A 20,365-nucleotide genomic window follows, 5' to 3' on the forward strand; every position below is an offset into this window, starting at 1 on the left:
CACAAAAGCAGTCATTTTAACCGCACAATGTCATTTGATTTCAGTATTATTTAGAAGACAAAAACGCTTTTTTTCACAAATGCTGCCATCATCTTTCCTTGCAGGTCCTGCTCCACCACAAAAGATCTGCAGCAAATGCACAGAAATCAAGAATCAGAAAAGTGCTGTAATAGCTCTGTTTGAAATTACAATAATTAAAATAAACTACAACTTAATATTTAAATAGTTGTTGTTATTCATTTCTGTAATGTCACAAAGCCTTTGATGGCAGCATTCAGCTTCATGAGCCACTCTCCACCGGATAAACACACATCTGTTCATCTGTCCCTGTAACATCCAGACATGATTCACATAACCTCTGATTTATGAGCTCAACACTACATTTACATGTTGAGGTTGTTTTAACTTTTTATCCTACATAAATGTTCCTTAATTTATCAACAGTAGCCTACTAATGGACAAATAAAATAGATAACTTATGTTTAGTTACTTTATAGATTTGTTCTACATAATAGCACACATACATCACTCAGATGCCTATTTCATATAGTAATCTGCAATTCTTATAGAAGAGTTTCTTGCCAGATATTAAATAGACATTTAGTAATTGTATTTAAGATGTATACGGTTTAAAATGTATGCAAATCCACTTTGGAGACGTATGTGTCCTTACTGGAGCTTCTCTGCATGATTAACTTACTGACATTCCAATCAACAAACAGGCTCTGTTCTTCCTGGACTGTCTACAGAAAAACAGATGGCGCCTATCATCTCAGTAACTCATTGACTGTCATGTAAAAACACATCTCTTGTCCCTGAATCATTTTGCTTACTCCTCAACAGGAAGTCACGAGGACAAGGCGCCGCAATGTCGGCAATTTCACAAATCCCCTAGGGGTCTTCTTAGACGCTGATTAACACGCAGACACTGATTTACACCTTAGAACAATAAGACAAGTGTCTGACCAAAAGCCCCGTGATTGTAAAACGCACGTACACACATTTACACCCTCACCCCCCCCGGCTCGGAGAGCCAAAAGTTCAGCGCGAGGCGTGAACTTCGGATGACACGCAAAACGCACACACACAAAACACAAAGAGACCATACTAACCCTGACCGTGTGGTTACAAATACCCTATAATATAAATTGTATTTCTGGTTGTGTTTCGGGATCTCAATACCCAAATTACTATATCTATAGGCTGTATTGTGTTATAATCAATGTGATATTATGCTAATCCCGAGAAATCGTGTACCCTCGTGTTATTAGGTCACCGAATCATCATTCGCGGTATCATTTTGTTACAAAGAACCCGACGGTGTTGAATTCTTAACTCAACGTATAAAATTATGCATTCTTTCATTTATACCCGGTTATAAATGTTCCATACCCAAGTTTATCCCTCCAGTACGTTGCTCCAGAGGCGTGTACTTTTACAAAACGAAAGAAGGCAGCCGCAACACGCCCTTCCAGATGATTGGCTCCAAAACAGGAGGAAGGCGTGGCTGTGGTCCCTTCAAAAACACGTGCCAGCTCTCTAAAGTTCGCAGTTCAACAGTTCGAGAGAGAGACCCGCCTCCTTCCTTCTTCCAAGAAGCTTCGTTTTCTTTTATTTCATTTTTCTCTAAGTCTTTCTTTTCTTGATATTTTATTTCAGTTTGATAATTCTCATACAAACCAACGAAACCAACTTAAGGCTAAATTTATCTTTGGCTAAGTTTAACGAACTCTCTGAGTACCATCGCAACAAACCTCGCCTCTGACGAAGCAGCTGACCACGCGTTCCAGGTTCCTTTATTACACGAGACGCACATAAGAGGGCCTCAAACAAGTACTGTATATCCTTAAATTCGCAGATCCGAAAGAAATGCTGTTTAAGTTGTCTAGAAATTGCCAGCAGCCATATCACCCTGTAGCCCAAGACTGGTTGCCCACTGAAGCTAACTAGGGCTGAGCCTGGTTAGTACCTGGATGGGAGACTTCCTGAGAAAAACCAGGTTGCTGCTGGAAGAGGTGTTAGTGAGGCCAGCAGGGGGTGCTCACCCTGTGGTCTGTGTGGGTCCTAACACCCCAGTGTAGTGACGGGGACACTATACTGTCAAAGAGCACCGTCCTTCGGATGAGACGTTAAACCGAGGTCCTGACTCTCTGTGGTCATTAAAAATCCCATGGCACTTCTCGTAAAGAGTAGGGGTGTAACCCCGGTGTCCTGGCCACATTCCACCCATTGGCCCTTACCAATCATGGCCTCCTAATAATCCCCTTACATTGAATTGGCTCTATCACTCTCTCTCCTCTCCACCTGTAGCTGGTGTGTGGTGAGCGCACTGGCGCCGTTGTACTGTGGCTGCCGTCGCATCATCCAAGTGGATGCTAAACACTGGTGGGGGTTGAGGAGAGATTCCCTGATATGACTGTAAAGCGCTTTGGGTGTTTAGTAGTACATATGAAAGCGCTATATAAATGCCTCATTCTATTCTATTCTTCTAGAAATTGCTATAGCCTTTGGGTTCTCGTTGAAGAGTAATGTTTTAAACTGTTGTGCCTTCTTCCTTGTTCTAACTCTCTCACACATAATCTTACACTTTCCTAGAACTTGCACACACACACACACACACACACACACACGTGCTCCTGAACACACACACACGCACGCGTTCCTAGACAAACACACACACACGCACGCGTTCCTAGACAAACACACACACACGTGCTCCCCAAACTTCCACATACACGCTGCCACAAACACACACACCTCCACACACACCAAAACTCTCTCTCTTTCTCCCTCTCATTTCTCTTTCCCTCTCATATTTACTCCTGCGTGATTGAATTAGTACATGTAATCTTAGTTGTTTGATTAAAACTTATAATCTTATGAAATTTAATCTGTCTCATATTGTTACATTGCTGAAATCCCTGAGAGTGCGATTTACCTCTAAGCCTTGTTTTAGTTCTACCAGTAAAATATTTAAATTGTCTAGAAAGACAAAGGTATCGTTCTTTGTGGCCACAAGAAGGATATCTTTGGTCGGTGTTATAGACTGATAGGTTTCTGTTCAGAAGTTGTACATATTGTCTGCCGGACAGATAATTTGCACGATAAATGAACACTAACTTTACCTAAATTTCCCCTAATTGAACATATAAATTCTACCTACTTATCCCCTATTTAGAATAAATTAATTTGTGTATACAGCACATTCATATTCATATCTTATGAATATTAATTCTCATTGAGCTAATAAATCCCCTTAACTGACTCAGTGTTGTTACATAGTCCCCTTTAAGAAATTACATGTTTAAAAATGTTACTGTTAATGTCACTGTTGTAACCTCTGTTCCGTGATGGAGGGAATGAGACGTTGGCTGCGTTCGAAACCGCATACTTCCCTACTATTTAGTATGGGAAAAAGAGTAGGCGAGCGAAAAAGTATGTACGAATCCAAAAGAGTAGGCGAGAATTACCTGGGTGACGTACGAATTATCGCGAGATTCGGACTTAAGTGCGTTCGAATATGCCTACTTTCCTACTATATAGTAGGCGAAAACAGTACGTGAAGGAAGCAGTACGTTAGAAACATCAGTATTCATTAAAGAGTAGGCGAGAAGTTCCCGGATGGCTTACTCGCTTCCGGCCAGATTTTTGAGTGTTCAACGATGGATACTCTTCTATCCCAGGAGGCCACGCGAGAGGATACGTCATAAAAAAGAAGAAGAAGGATAGGTCATACTCGAACGTGACGGAAAGGATGACGGACGAGACTCAAATGTGAGTATTACAAATCAAATGATCGCATGTGTTGAACTACTGTACAGTAAACTGTTGCATTGTTGAAGATGTAAAGACGCTATATATGTGTGATTTTCCTGTAAATCACATTTTATTATGTATAGCTACACACTTAAAAACGTTGGGTTATTTTTTTAACCCAACCGTTGGTGTATGCATGTTGGGTCATTATGTTGGGTTATATTAAAATTTGTTGGGTTATTTGTTTATGCCGTTGGGTTATTTTCAGTGATAACCTAACCGTTGGGTTAAATACGTTCGCGCTTCGATGGTTCAAATATTAACGGACCAGTCAGTGACAGACAGACAGCCAACGGACATCACCGACAGCCTGACTGTGAAAGGTAAGTAATATGAGCTTTTATGATGTATATAACTTTATAACATGAAATAATGTGTACTGAAACGTTAAATATATCTTAGAACTATTTTTTTTATGTTATCGTTCACTTTTGTCTTTTTTTTTTTATTCTCCGGATCAGAGCGATTGTTGTTAGCTATCCCAGTTTTCTCGCTAGCATTAATAACATCATTAAAACATTAGATGAAAGATTAGCGAAACCGTTTAGAAATGTAACGTATTACCTAACGTTAATAAAAATGCCTGGTGAAATGTATACAGATAAACTAAAGTAACTTTAGGTAAGTTAACGTTAATCAGTATTTACGCTGCACGGACCATTTATCAGCTCGGACCGGCACATAACTGCGCAGCTCTAACGTTATATCAGCTCACACCTCAATCACATGACGGACACCACAACAATGCTGTGAGATTTAGTGAGAAACATTTGATTCACTGAATTCTCTACAAAAAACCCAGACGAAAGCGCCGCAGCTGTAAATCTGCTCTTTCCACGGATTTTCGTACCAACGCCACACCACTCAAACATACATAGGCCTATATTGTTAGCTATAACAGACGTTTGTGGGTTCAGGTCAGTTAACCATCATGTTTGTATAGGTAAGTTAGTCAGTTTACCATCAGAATGAGTTTGCAACTGATGTTTCAAGGTAAACGTACAGCTGCTTTAATATATTAATGCATGTTGTATTAAATGACAGGAGTAAGTTAATGGAATATCATCTAATTATAGTATACATTATGCTATGACAATTTTGCATTTGTATTAAATGTTTTGTACTAAACGTGTTTATACTTATGTTTTAGATAAATGGATTCATTTGTTAGGGACAAACTAACACAGTGGAACCTCTGCAATTTAATAGAAACATTTCAAGGTAAGTTAATCTATTTAATTTAGTGATGCATGATTATATATATATATATATATATATATATATATATATATATATATATATATATATATATATATTTAAGTTTTTGTTTGTTAATGGTAGTGAACTGTTTCCCTCTTGCTCGGACATTTGCCCAAGTCACTGATATATGCTCTAGGCAACACTATACAGCAGGGCTCGAAATTAACTTTTTTACTTGGTAGCACTGGTGCTCCCAACTTCAAAAAGTTAGGAGCACCAGCAAAAATTTAGGAGCACCCACCAAAAATTAAGGAGCACCACAACTACAAATTATATATTAACAAATTTTATTTCATCCTGTGGCCAAGATTTGAAATTTGGTCTTCTGGCTCTATATCATCTCACCCCGATGATATTGGCACATGATTTGTCATTTGACATAAATTTAGTGAAGGCAAGCTCTTCTTTGGCGATGGTGTATGCGGTGTTATATTCATAGACAGTATGGTTATATTTGACGTATCCTGCCGATTAAAAGCCTTAATAATTGAACCTGATTTGTTTGCCACACACCTGTCCCTGCATTTTTTGCTTGGCACTTGGCACTCTATTGCTATTAATATGCTGTATTAATCTTTGTTAATCATAGTTAATAAAAATACAGCTGTTCATTGTTCATTAATGTTACTTCACAGTGCATTAACTATGTTAACAAAAAAAAAAAATTCAATAATGTAGGCTATTAGTAGCCCAAATGTTGAAATTAACATTAACAATGGTTAACAAATTAACAAAGTGCAGTTTATTAATAGTACAACTGTGTTAACTAGAATTTAATAAGTGGAACATTATTGTAAAGTGGTACCGATTTGTTATACACCGATTCAGACGTCTCGTGAGTGTGTTGGACAGATCAGTTGTTTTAACCATTCATTAAAGTGAATCGGTTCAAATGAGTCATTAGTTCGCGAATCGGAGTGTCATTAGTGGAAGTGTAGCATACGGCAAGCGTTGTGTGATTATCCCGGTAGTTTATTTTTTAGCACAATTCACACTCCACGGTAAATTAGGAGAAAAAAAAATCTCCGAATGCTCCACGTGAAACTTCGGTCTTCCGCCCTTTTTCTATCGTGTCAAATGATTTTGATTAATATGCGCGAGGGAGCGCTTGTGTTGTTTGAAGACGTGAGAGTGCGCGCGCGGCCGGGGCTTTCTCTCGTCAAGCGCAGCAGTCACTCACGCACCGATCAAAGGCTTTGGCGGTCGCCAAAAAAAATCAATGCAGGAAAAATAATAATAATTCGTTACATTTATATAGCGCTTTTTCTGAGACCTCAAAGCGCTTTACATATGGAAGGGGGGAATCTCCTCAACCACCACCAATGTGCAGCATCCACTTGGATGATGCGACGGCAGCCATATTGCGCCAGAACGCCCACCACACACCAGCTTACTGGTGGAGAGGAGACAGTGATGAAGCCAATCAGTGTATGGGGATGATTAGGAGGCCATGATGGACAGAGGCCAGGGGGCAAATTTGGCCAGGATGCCGGGCTTACACCCCTACTCTTTTTCGAAGGACATCCTGGGATTTTTAATGACCACAGAGAGTCAAGACCTCGGTTTTAACGTCTCATCCGAAGGACGGTGCTCTTTTGGCAGTGTAGTGTCCCCGTCACTATACTGGGGCATTAGGACCCACACAGACCACAGGGTGAGCACCCCCTGCTGGCCTCGCTAACACCTCTTCCAGCAGCAAAAACCCCGGGATTGGTTATATAACGTTGGATAGAATGACGGTCCGGCCATCGCGTATCAAGTAATTTGCAAACGTTTTTTAGAGAAATGAAAACAGGTCGCACCACAACCATTATTTGCACTCGCACAAATGCTCCCAAATATATTTTTAGAGAAACTGACGAATTCGCGTGCTGTAAATCCGACTGACAACATTGCGGCACCCATCATGTTGTTATAGATCAACTGATCAAGATTATTTATAAAGGTTTTTAAACGACCAAACACACTCACTTACACGTATTTGAGAATCGGAATATCAGATAGGCTAGTTGATGACATGGTAAGCAAGTTTGTTATATTATAATATTTTGAATAAAAAAGGAAAAGCGAAATAAAGCGACACATCTGTCATACAGTATTATTGTGGCTGCGGTGTATCGCGTGACGCGTCCCCATGGAAACATTAAAGGGAACGTTCGCCTTGAAAAAAATCACTCTGGGGGGTGGGGGTGTCAGTTAGAATATTTTAAACTTACGCGTGAAAGGGTTAAAGAAAAGATCGAAAATAAATATTTGTGTGTGCTGTAAAGTGGTTAGAAAAATTTTTAATCGGAATCGGCTAAAATCGGTATCGGCAGGTCAAACTCAATGAAAAATCGGAAATCGGAATCGGCCTAGAAAATTGTAATCGGTGCATCTCTATTTATTTGTAAAGCCCATCAGCTGAGATCAAAAAGGAGATGGCTTTGGCACTAACTGCCCAGTTTCCTTGCCTGAAGAACAACGAGGGACATGGATATGTAAGTTGTGCTGATTCTGATTAGAAGATAATCGAGAGCTGATAAAGAGTATCAGTCCCCACTTTTTTTCATAAGAGTGATTTATTTATATTTCTTTGCTGCAGGAGTCATGGTATACACCTGGTCGTTATCGTCACCCTGCAACAGGTTACCTGGAAGAAAGACTACGCAATGTGAGGAAACGTCTTAGAGCCCCACACAGTCAGAGACAGCCAAGCCATCCACAGCCATCACAGAATTCCTCTTCCCGACCAAGTTTTCCACTGCCAGGTTAGAACTAGGGATGTGTCATGATTGTCCGAAACAAGTGCATTTTTGAAGGGGCAAGTGAGTGAGATTTTTACTTGCAACTAGACGGTAGCTAGTACAGGGCTCAACAATAAGGACTGCTCGATGATGCTGAGGACAGTTGATTCATGCGCAAGTGTTACCATTTCATATAAATCCAAAGAGTCATGCTTAAAGATGGCCATCTTTAAATAACTGCAAAGACCAGAGCATTAAAATTACATAAATGTAGGCCTATATTACATGTAGGGCTGGGCGATATGGCCAAAAAAAATTATCACGATAATAATTTTTTTTTTATATATCAGTCGATATCGATAATATCACGATAAATGTCAAATCTTTATTTCTAACAAGTTTAAAGGCAGATTTTTGCTCCTAAGTGAAAGTCGTAGAAACCAGAGTGTTAATTGTGGTTTTAAACTACTCTTTATTGTCAGAACATATCATGACAAACACTTGCCAAACAGGTGAACATTTCACAAATCTGAGGTAGAACATTCAAGCATTTGTCATTTTTCCTTAACAAAATAAATATCTTAATAGAAAAAATGTATTTCTTAGTTTCTGCATTTCTGCATGCATTTTTATTTGGTAAAATGTAATATTCTGACTGTTTGAGTTTTATTAAACTTAACCATTGGTCATCCAGTATCATGCATTTAGTTCATGATAACCACAGATAAAACCAAGCATAGCCTATAGCACCTCAATATCATGGCAAAATGCAACTTTATGGTTTCTGTGGTATTTGTATGAAAAACAGTAGCCTAAATACATTATTAAATACTGTAATTATATTCCATTAGTCCTTTAATACATTGTCTTCATTAATAATATAATACAATTCAATATGTAATTGGTGTGTGCCTAAAAAGCTGATAATTTGAATCGGGTGTTTTTGATCAGAGAGAGAAAACATTTGCACTGCTAGGGGTATCCCAGAACCAGGTTTGGGAAACACTAAGATAGTTTATTATCACTCAAGTTTTTTTCAGATGTTTTCCCAAATTTATTGTGTTTTATCTGCTGTAGAGTCTGAGTCATCTTTGACTGAACTTCACACAATGACTGAGTGGCTAAAGAACAACAGAAGCCCTCACAGCCAAGTCGAGGAGTTAATGATACGTACAGCACCTCATCGTGCTGCGTGGATTCGATCCTCTGGTACAAAAACTGTTGAGGAAATAAACAGAGAATATCCCAGACTTTACGATTTTCCTGGAATGGTGAGTATAATTATATGCATTTTAGGGAATTTACTGAAGGGTTGTCTTGGCCTGTAGTAGAAATCCTACATTATTTAGAAAAGTAAAATGCTTCAATTTAAATGTTTTTGTTTAGATATCACAGGACTTTGGAGTTTTATTCCCTGACAATGCAAACCGCCTTTATGAGTTTTGGGCTCCTGTCTTCACTGACCGGATTTTACTTTTTGCAAGAAAAGAACCCAAGGCTGCTGATGTCCTTCTAGAAAGTCTGGAAACATTGTCAAATGGTAGGACATCCTATTAAAATCACATAAAGTATACCCTTTCCAGTCTCTGCACAGGTAGTTTCAGATCTGTTGACCAGATTATAGCTTCATATCACTTATATCAAATTTCCAAAATTACTTTTAGTATCTAAATATCTATGGTAAGCACACTTTTTCTGGCATGTTATTGAATAAAAAAGGTAATTTTTTTCAGGAATACTGTAATTATTTAAACAAGAAAAAAGTAGGGTGAGACTTGATTTGATCCATTGGTTTTTGAAAACTGTAAGCATTCTTTCTGTAAATTTGTCGTTCAAGATGTTCGTGGTGAAGTTGCCTTTAAAACCCTTCCTGCTGTTCTGCCATCATCACCATACCGCACAGATGGGAAAATGGTCCGTCCAACTTATGCTGAAATAAAGCGCAGCTTCATTGACCTTAAACCAGTAAGTTAAAGCAACACTGCAACATCATCTGTTAACTGGCTTTTTTATATATGTATTAGGGGTGGCACGGTTCACAAAACCCACGGTTCGGTTTGTATCACGGTTTTAGGGTCACGGTTTTCGGTTCTGTACGGTTCTTGTTGTTATTTTTTCTTTTAATCTTTAACACTCCAAAAATTTACTTCAGCATATGATATATAGCTTAATTATCTATTTATTTATTGCATAAATGGGGCGTGTTTGCAAAACGCAGCTTCTCATTTCCCATTTCGAAGTAATATAGTGAGCGGTCACCGTGAGGAAACGTTCAGTGGCCCTGGAGGTCCATCCATCTGTAGTGAGAGCTACGTGGGCTGTGTCGGACAGTTCTTGTGTCTCGTCATCATAGGCGTAATTTGCGGGTGGGACATGTCCCCACCACTTTTTGCCAGGGTCGATATTGTCCCCACCACTTTTGAAACATCTCGCGGCACGGATGTACCAATACAAATAAATAAAACATCTCCAGTTAACTAGCAAATTATTTGTTTCTTTCGTTTGTTAAATAAGAAGCAATCTAGCGCTGAAATTAGTTTTTTTAAATCAAGTGATCAAAGTGCTCATTGCCGCTGTGATCAGTGGCACGGATACTGTGTTCTCTTGTGGCTCGCGCACACGCCGCACAATCTTCACTCGGACGCGCGCTTCTATCCGTTGAGGAGACTCTCTATTCGTTCCGGTGAAATCACGAAACAAAATTCACACAAATCTGTCCCTGCTTGATATACAACCACTGATAAACATAATCTGTTTTGATGAAAAAAAAAAAATATATATATATATATACGAGTGCGGATTAGAACTCAGAACCTATGACACGCTTGGCAAAAGTTCTGCCAATGGACCATTAAAGTACATTTGTGAAACAGTCGATCTATGTATTTATTCACGTGAAAAAACAACATATAGTGGAGTAGATCTCATTAAATGTCTAAGTAAACCCAGTGCACTATTTAAATCGATTGCTGGACATCATAATGTTATTCTGCATCTGATTTATGATTTAGCATTGTATTAGCACGGGCACGAGGCTACATTGTGCATGCGTCGAACCGTGCGACGCACACACCCACCGAACCGAGACAAGCGAACTGAACGTTTCGGATGTTTTTTCATGTACCGTGCCACCCCTAATATATATATAATTTTTTTTCATATATATATATATATATATATATATATATATATTATTTGAGGTTAATTTATATTGTTGATATAAAATTTTGCACAAGAATGTAATGCTTTGGATAAAAACGTCTGCTAAATGATTAAATGTAATGTATTCACAAAACAAATTATTAGTATGTTTTGCCTCATTTGCAAAACAATCTGCAGTTAAATGTTCTGAACAAACATAATCTTTTGATTAACCAGAATGATGTGCAGAAACACAAACATGCTGTTTATTATGTCAAAGCGCATGTTTCAAAAAAAGATCAGCTCTTTTCCAGGAGCACATCAGAAAATAGAATGTGGCATCGGTCTACAATCTAAATCCAGAGTGTGTTCATTGTTGCTTTTGACATGACGCCAAACTCCTACGGTGTAGAAAGGTGTTTGCTGGCAGGTGCAAATATGTGACATAGTAACATAGTAAAGTCACAGAACTAATGACAGGACTATAAATGAGGTGTTTTAGGCAGTTCAGGAACAGTGTTTTCTGTTAAATAGAAAGTCCTTTGGCATGGACTTTATACTTTGTAACTTTACAAATAGTTTACGTGCACAAACAGCTGTGTTACTTAATATATAATAATACATAATACGTAATTACTTAAAATCCAAAAAAGCACTGTATAGGCCCATTAAAGGGATACTCCACCGTTTTTTTCATATTAAACTATGTTATTCCCTTAACTAAGACGAGTTGATACATACCTCTCTCGTCTCAGTGCGTGCACTCAATCGCTCTGGTGCGCGGCGACACTTTGATAGCACTTAGCTTAGCCCAGTATATTTAATGGTATCTAACAGCAATGAATTTAGAAGTGACCAAACACATCAACGTTTTCCCTATTTAAAAACAGTTACACGAGTAGTTATACAACTAAATATGGTATTACAAAATAAAACGTGGCGCTTTTCTAAGCGGGTTAAAAAGGATAACTATAATGTATGGCGGAATAGCACTTTTGGGAGTACTTCGACTCGGCGCAGTAAAAAGTCACGCCTGATCCACTTCCTCTCACTTCTGTCAAAAGGAAGAGGATCAGGCGTGACTTTTTACAGGCGTGACTTTTTACTGTTTTTAAATAGGGAAAATGTGGATGTGTTTGGTCACTTCTAAATTCATTGCTGTTAGATACCATTAAATATACTGGGCTAAGCTAAGTGGATCAAAGTGTCACCGCGCGCCAGAGCGATAAAGTGCACGCACTGAGAAGAGAGAGGTATGTATCAACTCGTCTTAGTTAAGGGAATAACACAGTTTAATATGAAAAAACGGTGGAGTATCCCTTTAAATTGCATTGCTCTGTATACATATATTCTTTCCTTCAGTGATTTGGTTATCCACAGCACAGGTGTCATGACTAACCATGAGTTAACCTACTTTAATTATAGGGTTAGTTCACCCATAAATGAAAATTCAGTCATTAATTCATCATTATAACTAACCCTTTAACTACAATACTGCTTCAGTGTTACTTTTACACAGTAAATGCTGCTGATTTTTTTTGCAATTCATTTGTAAATAAATATATTGTATCTATGGAATTTTCATCACTATATATGCCAACTAAAGTATATTTATCTTTTAAGGTTGGAACTAATATGGTGCATTACCTAATTAGTGAGACAAGCCAGGATCCACACATCTTGGTGCTTGGGGACAAAGAGAAGTCCTCCCAAGTTTTCATCATTTTCAACGGGGAGGCAATTGAAAAAGAGACCTTACTTCAAGCAGTGGATGTATGCTTCAAAATATTCTACATCTATGACATTAACTACCCAAAGCCTTCTGCTCCCATTTGGGAGTTTTTACAGCATGCTGTCTATAATATTCCTGGAGGAGTTCCTTCAATGCATTGCAACCTCCTTAAAAGCTTTGTTTTCAATACTGATCATCAGTAGGTCCAGTAGCCAAACACCATATTAAGGTGTTTATAACACAATGCATAAAGTGTACAGTATAGCCTTTTTTTAATAAGTATGTTTATTTATTTTTATTGTGGCACATCTGTGTATGTTTTTAATTTATGTACTGTATGTGCACGCATGTTTTAAAATTAATATGTATATTTTAATATTTGCACATCATAATTGTTTGTTCTATTTATTATACATGTGTATATTTACATACTAGGCTCAATAATATTTATTACATTCATAATTTAATAGTTAAAACATGTTAAAAACATATTTATTGTGTTTATAATCAAATAAAAAAAATTATATTTGAAAACAATGTCTATTTTATTTATTAAAATAAGGTCATAAATAAAAATAAAAAAATAACTTAACTGTTGGGTTATTTTAACCCAACTGGTATTTAACCCAATGCATTGGGTTAAAATAACCCACAGTTGGGAAGGTGCTATACCACCCCACAGTTGGGTTATTCGTTGGGTTATTTTTAACCCAACAGTTTTAAGTGAGTGTAAACTCTTACTATCAAGGAGGACAGGGTTTTCTTGCAAATGAAGATCCCAGTTAAGTTAATTAGATCAAGGAGACTGGGAGGGGGAGTTGAAAAGGGGGTAATGTCAGTAAGTTAATCATATAGGGAGAGCTGGCATTCTGACCACCTCTTTGCGTTACAACTATTATGTAAAATTCACTTTTACATGGTGTTTGAACATAAATGTGTGTCAGCAATGTGTGTACACAACCACCCTATGATGGTAAAAATCCACCCACTCCTTTTTTTAATCCCCATAAATCATAAGCAGTGTCTCAGAATAAGCCGTTTGAAGTTTCTATGCAATGTGACGTCACATTGCACAGGCCCCGTCCACGACTGCTGGCGGATTATGCCCTATTTGCATAGACAGGCCCTGAATTAGCTGTTCACAGTCCGCAATCTTTATCTCCTCGACCGAAAATTTAACAGCAGCATTCAAGTAAGAAATGTATTCTTATTAAAGCTACTAAAGTTATTCAATCAAGAGCAGTGAGTGATTTTCTGTTATTCTTTTGTTGTTTGATTCATATTATCAGCAAATTCAGCCTTAGGTACTGTGTATTACGCTGCTTTCACTTTAATACACATCTAATACATGTGATTTCTTTACTTGCTGTTTACATTCACAGAAATAACAGACTGTGTTTATATGAACTTTGTGTGTTTTTGAGTTTAAAGGCATGGTAGGCAGGTTTTTTTCTAAAAAAACTTTTTCCCAAATTTTTATTTTGTCTTCATATACCAATACAAAATTAAAATGTAAGTACTCTGAAAAAGAGAGTATACAAATCGATTGTCTGTAGTCCTCCCAGGGCTGCAATAAACACAGCTACTTATTCCATTCACTCCCACCCTCTCCCTTCTGGGCTCCTTCCAAAGCCACACCCCAAAACACATGAACGCGCGATGCCGACCGCTCAGCTTGGAGGACGCGTTTGCCAGCGCCGAGCGGAGAGGAGCGCAGTGCATGTAGTGACATCATGTCAGAGTCACATGTAATAAAATAAATACCTACCTTTATCATTATGAATATAAACAACTAACATGGCTGTTAGTACTCACTATCAAGCTAGCATATCAATACTGGTAAAGTTTAAAATATATTGAGTTTGATTCGGTAACGAGCTAGTAACATAAGGCAAAGCTAAAAACAGGTTGCATTGATACACGTTTTCCCAGTACCATCAGTTACACTGTGATGAAGGTGAATTTCGTGTAAGATTCATAACATATACGGTGTTTTGCATGTAAGAGCTTCCACGATGAAAGCACTGTTGACCGATATTGACTCTCGTCTGACTTCTTTCTTTATCCAAAGATTTTTTGGTCATAGCCTTTTCGAATACTGTCTTCCTTTTTTTGCCTTGTTTGCCTTTGCTGACTGTATATGCAGGTACTGGGAATTTTGACTGCTCTTTCACTGCCATAATTGTGATTCTTCCTAGCTTCCGTGCCTTTTCCCCTCCTCGAGACAAACGGGTGCGTGCATGGTGGTTGAGGAGATTCCCCCCTTCCATGTAAAGCGCTTTGAGTACCTAGAAAAGCACTATATAAATGTAACGAATTATTATTATAATTATTATTATTGTTATATAATTATTAAAACAAAATAAAGTTTGGGACTTACTCATAGCATTGTATCTCTTCAACAGTAAAATTTGTCATGAAAAACATATATTGCATAATAGTTTGTGGATGATTGTATTGATATAAAGAGACTTATATCTTATTTATTTTAACAAATTTTCTGTCAAAGGCCTACCCAAATCCAGTTTTATCCGAATACAGATTCAGATACAAATCATTTTGAGACTGTAACAGATACAGACACAGATATTGGCTCCGCTGCACATCCCTATACATAAGCCTTCTCAGTCCAAACCAAGATCTTTGCTGGGGTTAAAGCATAGCACTGAACAGCATGTTAGCTTGTTAATTTTGTTAAAAAGCATGACCTGTTTAAGTCAACATCATACTAACAAAAACATATGCTTCTAACCACAGGTCGAGAGCTGTAGTACCAACCACACAATGTTTATGAGTGTTCATCAGAACTATTAGTTTTGGGAATCAGAATTGTTTAACATTGTTTGTAACGATGAAACTTGCGAACATATTTGGCTAACAATGCTTTTAGGAAACACACCCCTGATTGGTGTAGGCTAAAGTGGAGAAAAGTAATGTTTCTAAATATGGTCATGCAACAGTCTGGGTGTTATGCCTCTTTGGGGCTTCTCTACACCACAACACGCACTGTTGGCACCAATGAAACTGACATTTGGCACTGGCACAAGTGACTAAAGGTTTGTCTATAGCAGCCTAACCATGAAAATTGGCTATGTGGAGCTCTGAACGAACAGTTTGGTGGAAACAGGAGAGTCAAGGTGTGCATTTAATTCTGCAGTGAGTTGGGCAGCTGTGTTTTTATGTTTTTTGGATACAATCCGGGTTAGTACCTGGACATCCCTTTCAGACAGCTTCCTCTTGCGTCGACAGTTACTCTGTTGGATGTGGTATGTCCTCGTGTGGTGGTATGCCGACATTACCCTGGATACCATAGCTCTCAATACAACACAAATTATTGCTGTGACCACTATTAATGTACACTAATAATTTGTCCTTTTTTAAACTCTGATATGTCTCCCATTATGTTGTGTGGATTGAAATATTGTATGTATAGCTGTGCTGTTGCTATGCTAATTCAATCTTCACACTCTGCTCTTACTGATTGAATGTAAAATCAGTGAGGATTGACCATCAGATCAACATTTATAGGCATGAAACCTCCAACACTATGACCTGGTTTCAGAGACAGGGCTTAGATCAAGGAGTAGACCTTAGTTAAATTTAAGTAGCTTTTATAAACATAATTTAAAAGCTTTTATAGCTTTGGTGTGCATCTTAAGACATTTAACAAGACACATTTTAAAATATGCCAGTGCAAGTTGCTTTCAGTGAAGACAGCTCAAACATGCATTTTATTATGGGACTAGGCTTAAGCCTTGTCTGTAAAACCAGGCATATATTAGCCAGTGTATCAGTTTCATTGTCCAGCCCTTGTAGTAACTGAATTTCACATTTCACTGTCCTGCAAGTCTGTTTTATTTGATCTATATTAAAAAAAAAAAAAAAAAGTTAACTCTTGTTTGGTTAGCTTAGGTTTTCCCCATCTTGGGGAATAAAAAAGTAAAAAGTACCACCTAGTCTGACAATTCTCTTAAATTTCCAAACAGGGCTTAGCATCTTAATAGCACATACACAGCTTTCTATTGCTAAATTAATATAATTTAAAACAAAAACTGCTCATTACTCGTAACATTACATCCTACTGTCATTCCAAACCTGTTTGACTTTCTTTCCTCTGTTGAAAAAAAAAAAAAAAGTACATTTTGAACAATGCTGTGAACCAAATAGAATTGAAGCCCACTGATGTCCACTAAACATTTCTCAAAATATTATTTAATATTCCACAGAATAAAGTCATACATTCCATACAATGATATGAAAGTAAGTAAAATTTTGGGGTGAACAGAACATTAAAATGTATCATAATATTTGTAGATACATTATCACGCATACAACAAACAGTGTAATATGCATTACAGTGCCTTTGATCATGACAACAAGGGCTATAAATAAGTTTCCCCCTGTGGGATGATGACAACATCACATAAACACTGTTAAACAAAATAAAAGCTAAGGGCATGTAAACAGTTTTTCACTTAACATCTAGAAACTTGACTGTCTTTCTTGATAATAACAGGGTGTTGAGTAAGTATTGTTTTATTAGACAACTAAATTATGCAGTGCATAACTTTGTAGCAAAAACAGCTTCCAGGTTCTTTGATTTTTCAATTTACTATGTGGTGATACAAGAGTTGTTCATGCTGATGGTGTTCTGCACTATGAAAATGTTCAGATGACAAGATGTGCATTTGTGAACCATTTGGGATATATGCATTTAATATACTATTAAATTATCATACATTTATTGAAACAGTATATAATGCAGAGTGGAATGCAGCAGTATCAGACGAAATGTTATAAATGACAATGACAAGTTGTTGTTTTTTTGTGTTTTGTTTTTTTCTGTACTCTAGGTATAGGATTGTGCAGGGCAGCCAATGGACAACCTGACGTTCACAAACAGCATTCTCCTCGTGGAGGGACTAAAAGTTACAACTCAATCTTCTTATCCTGTTTTCATCTTGCTTCTTTTGGTTTATGTCTTTATAATGGTCTCCAATATTGGACTTATAATTCTGATCTCAACAGAGAAGAATCTACATCATCCTATGCATTTTCTGTTCTGTAACTTGCCTCTAAATGATATACTAGGGACAACTGTCATTTTGCCACGCTTGCTGCAGGACATGTTAAGGGAAACATCACAGCGCTATATCACATATGTGGAGTGTGTTATTCAAGCTTATTTTGTGCATATATTTGCAGTAGCATGCCATTATGTGCTAATGATCATGGCCTTTGACAGATATGTAGCTATATGTAATCCACTCCGATACACAGCTATAATGACCAATAAAATGGTGGTTAAACTATCAGCATCAGCCTGGGGGCTGTCAGTATTCATGGTGTCAATTCTGTTGGGTCTCACTGTACGCCTTTCTCGCTGCAGGTCTAACATTGAAAACCCTTTCTGTGACAATGCCTCACTGTTTAAACTGTCCTGTGAAAATGTGGTCATTAATAATGTCTTTGGAATAGTTTATACTGTGATTGTCTTTACCTTCTCACTTGGGTCTGTAATTATAACATATGGTAAGATTGCTACTGTATGCATAACCAGCAAAAACAAATCACTCAACAGCAAAGCCATAAAAACCTGTAGCACTCATATAGCTGTTTATTTCATCATGTTTGTTTCTTGTGCTAGTTTTATTTTTCTCCATCGTTTTCCAGAATACTCTGACAGCAGGAAACTAGCTAGTATAATGTTCCATATTGTACCACCAGGACTAAATCCTTTAGTATATGGTCTACAAACCAAAGAAATAAGACAAAAGTTTGTAAAATTTTGGTGTAGAAAAAAGGTGAATCCTTAATGTTTTTTGTTTGTTTGTTTTACAATATAACAAGTAATAATATAACTCGAAACCTTGCTGTATTGTATTGTATTGTATTGTATTATTTATTTTAAATACACATGTATGTTTTTCCCAGAGGCATTTTGTGCATGCTATTCTTACCCTTGATTGTCAGGGAGAAAAAGGGGGGGGGGGGGGGGGGGGAGGCTAAACTGTAGCACTTTATCTTATATTACATTTTTTTAAAGTATTTCTCACTTTTTATCATGCGTCTATTTGAAAATAATCAATTTTATTTGAACTAGAGGGCTATTTTAAATGTAGTGAATTGGGTAGATATAAATGTAACCACAAGACAGTATCTATTTTGACTAAACGTTTCCATTTCAAGGTTTATCTTTTTATCATATGAAGTTTGTAAATTCCCCTCCAGAATATTCATAAATATTTGTGTACTTTTCCACTCTAGGATCTGTTAAAAAATTATTCTATTAGAATTTTAAATATAAAGCAAATTCACTGCATTGATCTACTGATAAAAATGTAATTAAGTTAATTTACTGTTGTAGACCTTATGTAGCTCCGCCCCTTTTCAGCGCTGCGCTCATTGTCTTTTGACTTCCGGTCTGTATTTTCACAGCGTTTTGCGTGTTTATTAATGAACGGCTCGTTTTAAAATCTTCCCGGTCGATTTACATTTGTTAAGTCATCTGCTTTAAACATTACAGTCCTCATGATAACTTTCGTTAACTTTACATTAAGTAAATCCACTTAAAAAGCTAATTACTCCTGGACAGAAATGCCATATAAATATACAGAGCGACCGCAAAACAGAAGTTAAAAGACAATTTTCCAAAGATGGCGGCGCCCTTGTTTCTCTGGTGCATAAGGTCTATAGACTGTCAGACTTTTACAGACCTTTTACATTAAAAAAATTGTAATACATAATTACCGGCAAGGTACCAGTTGCAAGTACCATGGTAAAAGGCAAGTGAAGTGCTTTGATTAATGCTTTTCACTCATGTCTGAAACCTGACAGTTGCTTAATTTTTATAACTTTATTTCTTTGTCTGAAACATGAAATACATGCTGAAAGTATAAGTAAGTAACATCTGAACTATACAAATATATTATAGTCCTTTTAATAGCTTTTGAGCAATATTTAAACAGTAAACTCTTGACTCTTGTCTTAATGCCGGTGTGGTTTTCTTGTCTTTACTTGTTAAACAAGCATTGCACTAGTAACTGCAGTAGGCAATTACGTGTCAAATCATCCAATTTCCCCAGCTTCATTTTTTGAATTTGTTCACACAAAAAAGAAACAGTTTTTGCACAAGACATCAGGGTTCAAAACTGTCTCCCTACCTTACACCGATCCGGAACAGTAGGCTTAAAAATATATATTTATAATTTGAGCTGTCAGGTCCAATTTTGTGGTAAATGTTTTGTTGTTGTTTCTTTTTTTTTTTTTTTTTTTTTTTTTTTTAATTTGTAGATTAGATTTCAATTATTTCAAAGGTTCTTACAGTCTAAAAAAGCGGATGAACCAAAAACCAGAAAGACACTGACCAAGCAAATAAATATAAAAAATTACAGGTTATGACTGTAACCTTGGTTCCCTGAAAAGGGAATGAGATGCTGCATCGAGAATGATGCTGTGGGAACACTCTGGGCCCTATTTTAACGATCTGAAACGCAAGTGTCAAAGCGCAAAGCGCAAAGCGCAAGTAACTTTGTGGGCAGGTCTTGGCGCTGTTGCTATTTTCCCGGCGGGATAAATGACTCTTGCGCCTGGCGCAAATCTAAAAGGGGTTGGTCTGAAGTAGCTTCATTATTCATAGGTGTGGTTTGGGCGTAACGTGAAATAAACCAATCAGAGCGACATCTCACAT

At 37.3% G+C, this 20,365-nt stretch overlaps 2 protein-coding genes across 2 annotated transcripts; both read left to right on the plus strand.

The window, feature by feature from the left end:
- Nucleotides 1-7,476: 7,476 nt before the first annotated feature.
- Nucleotides 7,477-13,350, plus strand: LOC311277241 (uncharacterized protein). Its single transcript, XM_084387493.1, has 6 exons — nt 7,477-7,556; nt 7,661-7,826; nt 8,880-9,073; nt 9,189-9,342; nt 9,640-9,767; nt 12,567-13,350. The coding sequence occupies exons 1-6, from the start codon at nt 7,497-7,499 to the stop codon at nt 12,876-12,878; spliced, it is 1,014 nt and encodes a 337-aa protein (XP_084243619.1). The 5' UTR covers nt 7,477-7,496; the 3' UTR covers nt 12,879-13,350.
- A 4,202-nt stretch (nt 13,351-17,552) lies between these two features.
- Nucleotides 17,553-18,491, plus strand: LOC311277247 (olfactory receptor 8G17-like; the record flags this gene model as incomplete). Its single annotated transcript, XM_084387499.1, has 1 exon — nt 17,553-18,491. One exon carries the CDS (start codon nt 17,553-17,555, stop codon nt 18,489-18,491), a length of 939 nt encoding a protein of 312 aa, XP_084243625.1.
- Between the last annotated feature and the right edge of the window lie 1,874 nt (nt 18,492-20,365).

This window comes from Rutilus rutilus, assembly GCF_951802725.1.
Source record: "Rutilus rutilus genome assembly, chromosome: 18".
Classification (NCBI taxonomy): Eukaryota; Metazoa; Chordata; class Actinopteri; order Cypriniformes; family Leuciscidae; genus Rutilus; species Rutilus rutilus.

What these genes read in the sequence shown, in the direction of transcription:
- LOC311277241 (XM_084387493.1), top strand. Translation starts at nt 7,497, where the DNA reads ATGGCTTTGGCACTAACTGCCCAGTTTCCTTGCCTGAAGAACAACGAG. An exon ending in ACAACGAGGGACATGGATAT is followed by an intron (nt 7,557 to 7,660) that starts GTAAGTTGTGCT and finishes TCTTTGCTGCAG; the next exon opens with GAGTCATGGTATACACCTGG. An exon ending in TTTACGATTTTCCTGGAATG is followed by an intron (nt 9,074 to 9,188) that starts GTGAGTATAATT and finishes GTTTTTGTTTAG; the next exon opens with ATATCACAGGACTTTGGAGT.